Source organism: Haematobia irritans, chromosome 5 (genome assembly GCF_050003625.1).
Source record: "Haematobia irritans isolate KBUSLIRL chromosome 5, ASM5000362v1, whole genome shotgun sequence".
In the NCBI taxonomy this organism is placed as follows: Eukaryota; Metazoa; Arthropoda; class Insecta; order Diptera; family Muscidae; genus Haematobia; species Haematobia irritans.
In genome coordinates, this window is record NC_134401.1 from 58,960,134 (window position 1) to 58,968,702 (window position 8,569).

Consider the following 8,569-nt stretch of genomic DNA (forward strand, 5'->3'; position numbering starts at 1 on the left):
TGTATATTATAAAATTATTTATGTATGTTTATACTCGACTCCACGTTCTTCTTTTGTTAGAGTTTTTGAATTCCTTCCAACATTTCAAGCTTTTATACCAAAAACAGTTTTTTGCTACAAAATTGTTATTTTTGCAATAAAAAAAATTATCCAAAAGCTCAGTCCATTTCGTTTATATCAAGCACTGTTCTTTTCTGACTGTAAATCTTTAATAACACACATTTCGAAGTTTCATTGTAAAAATTTCATTTAATAATATAAAAATATAAATACAAAAATTTAAAAAAAAAATTGGTGTTCGGTCGGAGTAGGGATTGAACCCAGGACCTTTTGCATGCAAGGCGGACATGCTAACCACTGCTCCACGTGGCCAACAAATATATGTTTCTATTGAATAATGTTTTGTTTGCATCGGCTCGTGGGCGCTGCAAACTATGCTATATAAATGTAACTTATAACGATATTTGTCTATTGGTAACTATAACAGCTACGTAGCCCAGTGGCAGTGTGTTGGCTTACAAATTGCATGGTTCCCGGTTCGATTCTCAGTCCAGGCGAAAGGTAAAATTATAAAATTGAATAATTTCTTCAACATTATTTGTATTACAGAAAAAGGTGCCAAGAACTAAAAAAATTCGTGGAAGTGAAAATTATGTGAGGGAATGAGCACAATCTTCTTTGGGGAAAATTCTTCCAAGCATATAATATTTTTGGGCTCAAAATGCTTCACAACTTATATGTTCACATAAAACAAACATATTAATGTTTCGGCAGTATCCACTAATATATGTGCTTCCTGCAAAATATGTTTGGAACATATGTTAGAAAAGCGATTTTTTCTGAGGGTGTATAATTCCCAACATAGTACTCAGTCTGTTCACAAACTCTACGAGATAAAGTTATCTTCTTACACTTCACAAGATTGAGTAACATGCAATTAGAAGCACACCAATCTGCCAACTTGTCAATGTCCTCCTGAAGAAGTAAAGAATCACTAGCATTATCAAATGAAAGAAGCTTAACATCATCTGCGTACATCAATATCCTCGATGATACGATAACCAATCGTTCAAATATAGGTTAAACAGAACCGGTCCAAGGTGGCTGCCCTGGGGAACTCCAGATGTCACACGTATAAGCATAGATAAACTATCTTTAAGTGCAACGCTCTGAGTTCTACCATGCAAGTAGGAATCGATCCAGCGGGGAAGAGTAGGTGGAAATCCCAAAACATTTAATTTGTACAATAGCAGCCTATGATTCACCATGTCGAACGCTTTGCTGAAATCCGTATAGATCACATCCAGTTGACGTCTTTGAGAGAATGATTCGAACACATGACCAACAAATTCAAGTAAATTGGTCACAGTAGACCTACCTCTCATAAAACCATGTTGGCATTCTGATATAATATTCGAAAGAGAGCACTAAATTCTCCTTGTTACCAAAAGCTCAAACAGTTTAGGTGTAACACTTAACTTAGAATACATCTGTAATTCCCAATGTCAGACCTACTACCTTTCTTGAACAAGGGAATGACGTAACTAATCTTCCATATGTCTGGGAAGCTGCCATCCCTCAAAGATAAGTTAAACAGACGCGTCAGACGAATATATAAGATATCCGCACATTCCTTCAGGATGAAAGAAGGTATACCATCAGGCCCAGGACAATAATTTACAGGTAAGGATCTTAATCCGTTAAGAACATCAGTTTCCGTCAACGTTATATGGGAAAATATAGTAAAAGAGGGAATGAAATACGGATAATCCGATCCAACATTCGAACTATCAACATAGGACTCCTTAAAATAATCAGCGAACATATCAGAACATATCTCATAAAACTAGGAAAGGCTCGTGTCCTTATTTTCGAATTAACGAAATTATAAAAAGCCTTAGGATTGGAGTTCAGCGCATAGCGCATTCTAGATGTCACACGAAACTGGATCTAGCAACTGGGTAGTTAAGAAAATCAATAGATTTGCCACTCAAAAGAAATTTCCTGGACAACTTATTTCTTAAGTTACGAACACACCGAAGAACCTTTGTAAACCAAGGAGGTCCAAGATCCGACTGTCTATTAGATAAGGGGACGAAAGTCCTCATCAGATTGGCAAAAGTATTATAATTATATATATGGGAGTATCTAAATCTGAACCGATTCACCACCAAACTTTGCACACTTGACTATACTGCTAATTAGACTCCTCGTGAAAAATTTAAAGCAAATCTAAGCAAAACTTTGGCTTCTGCAGCAACACCAGATTTTGCCAATATTTTTTATGGCCCCAGAAGCCAAAGTTTTGTTTAGATTTGCTTGAATTTTTGCACGAGGAGTCTATAAGAAAAAAGTAAAAAAAAAGATTTTGAGAAATCTATAAAAAAATGTTACGACAGAAAGAATGTATGTGCTTTTTAAAAAAAAAAAAATGGTCAAAATTCGATATTATTTTGAAATTATAATTTGTGGACTTTACAACTTTTTATCTAAACCCCATGTGTACACATTTTTTTCTTCTAGGATTCGTAGGGAATGCAGTTAAGAAGAAAAATTACGAATCCACTTAAAACCACAACTTCTAGGTTCCAAATACTGACCCCACTTTGTCAAAATGTTGCAAAAAAATAAATTTTAGGACCCATAAAGATAATTGCACATGCACGCAAACAAACCCAGCAACGAAAAAATCATCGAAATCGGTTCAAAATTGCGGAGTTTACAGCTAAAACAAAATTGCATACCCCCGAGGTGACCAACTTTCAACGCCGACAGGTCAGCTCGTGGACCCAGTAGGGACCCACAAATTGGTAAAATTAGAGGAAAACACTTAAGCTTTCACACATCCGTTCAAAAGTTACAGAATTATTTCCAAAAAAGCGATATGGAAACACTGTGCGACGGTCGGAAGGGCGATGAAAATACTGTGGGGTACCCAGATAAGAAAAAGGCTGGAGAACTACTCAAGGAGACTAGGTTAGGTTAGGTTAGGTTAAAGTGGCAGCCCGATTAAGATTCAGGCTCACTTAGACTATTCAGTCCATTGTGATACCACATTAACTAAAAGTACCTATTACATATGGGCACTTCTAGTTTTAACCGCTGAACCTTCTTGATTATTTTTCTTTGTTGAACCAACCAGATTGTTCCAAAAACAGCAGCAGACTGCTTAAGTTAACGTTTTCCAGATCCGCCAGTAATCTGAAGCTATATGCTCCTAAAAGTTGCTTGCGCTTTACACAAAATGCAGGACACTCACACAAGAGGTGTTTAATTGATTCTTTTTCCTCCGCATCATGACAGCTCATACAATAGTCATTATACTTCGCGCCAATAGTTTTTGCAAAATAGCCTATCAGGCAGCGACCCGTTATAGCAGATATCAGGAGTGATATCTGACGTCTCGAGAACATTAGCATATCTAGTGTGCGGTTTAAGTTGAAATGGGGCCATATTTGCTTGGTGTCGTTACAACCCTTGCAATTCTCCCATCGAACATTTGCCATCATAACAGCCTTCTCACGCAGCATGAGCTTGCAGGTAGCTAGGGGCATACCAACAAATTCTAGTTCCCCTGGAATATGTAAGGTAGTCCCTAGCCTTGCCAACTCATCCGCTTCGCAGTTCCCCGGTATGTTCCTATGGCCAGGCACCCATATTAGGTGAATATTGTACTGCTCAGCCATCTCATTGAGAGATTTGCGGCAGTCGATGGCCGTTTTCGAGTTGAGGAACACAGAGTCCAAGGATTTTATTGCAGGTTGACTGTCTGAGTATATATTAATGCCCACATTTTTTGGAACATTACTTCTCAGCCAATTCGCCACCTCTCTTATTGCTAATATTTCAGCCTGAAAAACACTATAGTGATTAGGTAATCTTTTCGCTATTCGAAGTTCCAGATCATTAGAATATACTCCGAACCCCACTTGTCCATCCAATTTGGAGCCATCAGTGTAGAAATCTATATATTCTTTATTCCCCGGGGTCTGTGTGCACCACGCCTCACTGTTGGGAATTAGAGTCTCAAACTTTTTGTCGAAAAGTGGACTCGCCAAAGTGTAATCCACTACGTTAGGCACATCTGGCATTGTTTTGAGGACAGAACTGTGACCGTAACCTTTTTCCGACCACAGCGATAGTTCGCGCAACCGCACAGCCGTTGTTGCAGCTGACTGTTTGGCCAAAATGTCTAAAGGCAATAGATGCAGCACGACATTAAGGGAATTTGTTCCTGTCTTGCTGAATGCGCCTGAAATACACAAACACGCCATACGCTGAACTTTATCTAAACAAGTCGGTTTCTGAAGTGCCGGCCACCAGACTACAACACCATATAGCATTATAGGTCTAACCACTGCCGTGTATAGCCAATGCACAATTTTTGGTTTCAGTCCCCACTTTTTTCCTATTGCCTTTTTGCACGAGTACAAAGCTACAGTTGCCTTTCTCGCCCTTTCTTCAATATTAAGCTTAAAGTTCAGCTTCCTGTCCAAAATAACGCCAAGGTATTTTGCACATTCACCAAAGGGAATTTCAATACCCCCTAAGGAAATAGGCCTAACCGTGGGAGTTTTGCGATCGTTGCAGTACATGACTAATTCTGTCTTTGCAGGATTTACCCCAAGACCATTGTCTTTCGCCCATTTCTCAGTCATCCGGAGGGCCCTCTGAATAATATCTCTGATTGTGGATGGGAATTTTCCCCTGACTGCCAGAGCCACATCATCTGCGTATGCCACCACTTTTATCCTTTCTTTTTCTAGAGTAACCAGAAGGCTATTTATAGCAACATTCCAAAGAAGAGGTGATATAACTCCTCCTTGGGGAGTGCCTCTGTTCACATACCTTTGTATGTTTGCTTGACCTAGTGTGGCTGAAATACGTCTCTTCATTAGCAGTTCGTCTAACAGCCTGAGTATACATGGATCAACATTCAGAGTTGTCAGTCCATTTAATATCGAGCTCGGATGGACATTATTGAACGCCCCTTCGATGTCTAGAAACGCCACGATTGTGTATTCTTTGACAGATAGTGAGCTTTCAATAAAGCTAACTAGTTCATGTAGTGCGGTCTCAGTAGACCTGCCCTTCGAGTATGCATGCTGTCCTTTCGAGAACAACCTTGAATCGATGCTAGTTCTAAGATAAATATCTATCATCCTCTCCAGAGTCTTAAGTAGGAATGAGGATAAGCTGATTGGTCGGAAATCCTTCGCCCTCGAGTGAGAGGCTTTTCCCGCTTTAGGTATGAAAACGACTTTTGTTTCCCTCCACTTTCCTGGGATATATGATAAGTTGATACATCCTTTATATATCACTGACAACCAGGGGATAATTTTGTCAGTTACAGCTTGCAACTCCGCCGGAGTAATTCCATCAGGTCCGGGGGATTTGAATGGTCCAAAGCTATTTAGCGCCCATCTTATTCTAGTTTCCGATACAATTTCCTCGACAGGAAACGACCGCTGAGCAACTGTGGCACCGCCAGTACATGGTTCAACCGTCTGATTTCCAGGAAAATGTGTGTCCAATAGTACCTCCAGCGTCTCCTCACTGGACGTTGTCCAATTTCCCTCCGATGTTTTAATGAAACCTGGAGCGGAGTTGGTGGATGCTAGAACCTTCCGTAGTCTGGAAGCCTCGGACGTATTCTCAATACTGCTGCAGTAGTCATTCCAAGAGTTATGCTGAGCCTTTCTCAGTTCTCGCTTGTATCCTCTCAGATTCCTCTTGTAAGCGTCCCAGTCCTCAGGGGCTCTGGTGGACTTTGCCTTGTTAAAGAGCTTCCTGCAGGATTTCCTCATATTACTTAATTCCGTAGACCACCATGGTGGTCGATGTTTCCCCCTTGGCTTTCCTCTAGGGCATGCAGCTTTCAGTGAGATGTTGAAGGCCTTAGTAATCCGCTCCACTGCGTGTTCGATATCTTGCACATTTCTCATATTTGTCTCTGTTATTTCCGGTATCATCATATTGAACGATTCCCTATACCTATTCCAGTCAGCTTTCCTAACATTTGGCGAAAATATGGTCTTGGTGATATGAACATCAAATTTGAAACTGATGTAGCGATGATCTGAGAAGCTGTGTTCACTTAAAACATGCCACTCAGATATCATTTCATTCAGTTCTTGCGAGGCCAAGGTGATGTCCAAAACGTCTTGCCTGTTTTTAGTGACAAAGGTTGGGGCATCTCCCTTGTTGCAAACTACCAGATTAGTACGCAAAATAAACTCTATTAGCGACTCTCCCCTTGCATTAGTATCACTACTTCCCCATATACTATGATGCGCATTCGCATCGCATCCCATAATGAGTTTCGTCTTTGTTTTCAGTGACTCCTCAACTAAGGTCTTAACGGCACATGGAGGCATCTCCCTGTCATGTCCCATATAGACCGAAGATACCCAATATTTGCATTTGGCTATTTCTAAATTGGCAACGACAGTGTCTGCATTGCACATTGAAGGAAGCAGAAACAAGTTAAGCTCGTTTTTAGCAATTATACAGGCTCGAATTACATCATTACCAGTATACTGCAATAGTTTGTACCCCGGAGTACTTAATTCACATATTTTGTTTCTATAAACATATGGTTCTTGAATAAGAACTATGTCTATGTCCCCTTTCATCAGGAGAACTTTTAAGGCAGCACATGCAGCCTTACAATGATGAAGATTTATCTGGAGGATCCGTAGGACCATCGAGATTTTCAACAACCGTCACATCAGCCGCTTCGATCGAGTCATCAAGAATGTCCTCTTCAGAGATATCGGTGACTCTCGCAATAACCATAGGTTCGACTTTGGTGAGTTCGGAGGCAATAGAAGCCTCCTCACGCATACGGTATCTATCCATGTCTTCAACTTTGGTATCTCCCTCGACTTCGCAAGAGGATCCGCTTACTTCTGATTCAGACAGAGGCTTGTCCATTTCTGAATCCTTTAGCTGATCGTTTTTATACACCTTCATTTGGATATAATGAAAGCCATAACATACACGGCCCTGGGACTTTGCCAGATGTGGCAAAGACTGAGTGTTCAATATAAACACTGCATGCCGTCTTGGTCCATCCACTTCATCCAAACGGCCAACCTTCCAATCAGCTGTTGGAAGATCTGGATTGCATCGTTTCAGTCTATTTAAAATAGATTCAGGGTCAGAAGGGTTTGCAGGTATCCAGGCATGTGCTCTAGGTCTAGCCGGTATGTCTTTCTTCTCGACTAACTCTAGAGCAGCTCCTTCCCAAACTTCACCAATTAGTATCAGAGCAGCTTTAAAACATTCTATAGACCTCTGGTCCTCAAATGCGACTAGCTTAAATCGTCCTTGATACCAACCAGCCTCTTGGTGTCGAGGATCTGGGCCGGGAAACTTTTCCAGCACCTGTGAGTAGACAACAGATAGAGCATTCTCAATTTCCCCCCATTTTTGCTTTGGAACCATACCGTCCAATGCTCCTTTATTAATGATAGCCATCACAAGGCTATCTTTAGCAACTGAGGCAAACGATCTTTGATCCCTTTTGGAGGATGGCAGCTCATCCGGCGATCGTTCCCTTTTTCCAGTCTCAAGAATTCCTTGAGCCCATTTTAAGGAATCGCTTTGTTTAGCCGACAGCGTGCTTGGGTCGACTGATCCTAACTTCTTTAGGATAAACAAAGCATTTCTGCGTTCCTTGAATCTCTTTCGTGAGGGATTACCTCCTTTTGATGTCGTTACCTTAGAAAAAGTTCGACTTGTCAGAGTGTCGCCACCTGTCGACCCGTCTACAGGTCGACTAAGGAGACTAGGACGACTGTCAGGATGGCCGAAGAATAATACAATACGTCATCCTGACGGTCGAGAAATTTGAGGATATCCGCCACCAAACACGGTTGCCACAGTTGGTAGAATTCTATCAAAAATGGTAGATTTTTTACTGTTTAGTGCATTGATAGATTTTTTTCCAACTAATAGGTACTTCACAAATTTTCTATAGAAATAAAATTTTGACAACATTGTGTACAGAAAAAAAATTTGACAAAATTTTCCATAGAAATAAAATTTTAACAAAATTTTTCATAAATAAAATTTGACTAAATTTTCTATACAAATAAAATTTTTATGAAAATTATTGATAAAAGCTTCTATAAAAATAAAATTTTGAAAACAATTTCTATAGAATCAAAATTTTGACAACATTTTCTATTTTTACAAAATAAGATTCTTTTGGTTGGTAGTTTTTTCGTAAACTTTTCTCAAAATTTTAGTAGATCATTTTTGACTCAAGTGGCAATCGTTCCACTACATGGACGACAGAAGTACACAGGCAGTTGAATTTTAGTGTCGATAGCGAAACGATTCCTACCATAAATTAACCCAAAATTCTCGGGCTCACACTCGACAGCCTTTTCAGGTCTCCTGTCCATATCACTGCGATTTGTGATAAGCTCCACGGTCGAAACAAGGTCCCAAATCACTTGCCGGCAGCACTTGGGATGTGGACAGAGAAACCTTGTTAACTACCTATAAGGTAATTGGCCGGTCAGTGGTAAACTATACACAAAAAATAATACATATATTT

At 40.0% G+C, this 8,569-nt stretch overlaps 1 protein-coding gene across 1 annotated transcript; it reads right to left on the reverse strand.

Moving 5' to 3' along the window:
- Nucleotides 1–1,474: 1,474 nt before the first annotated feature.
- On the reverse strand, nucleotides 1,475–1,825 carry LOC142239728 (uncharacterized). The gene has a single exon (XM_075311510.1). It carries the CDS (start codon nucleotides 1,823–1,825, stop codon nucleotides 1,475–1,477), a length of 351 nt encoding a protein of 116 aa, XP_075167625.1.
- Nucleotides 1,826–8,569: the final 6,744 nt, after the last annotated feature.

Coding starts and splice junctions, on each gene's coding strand:
- LOC142239728 (XM_075311510.1), bottom strand. CDS start 1,825: ATGTTCGCTGATTATTTTAAGGAGTCCTATGTTGATAGTTCGAATGTT.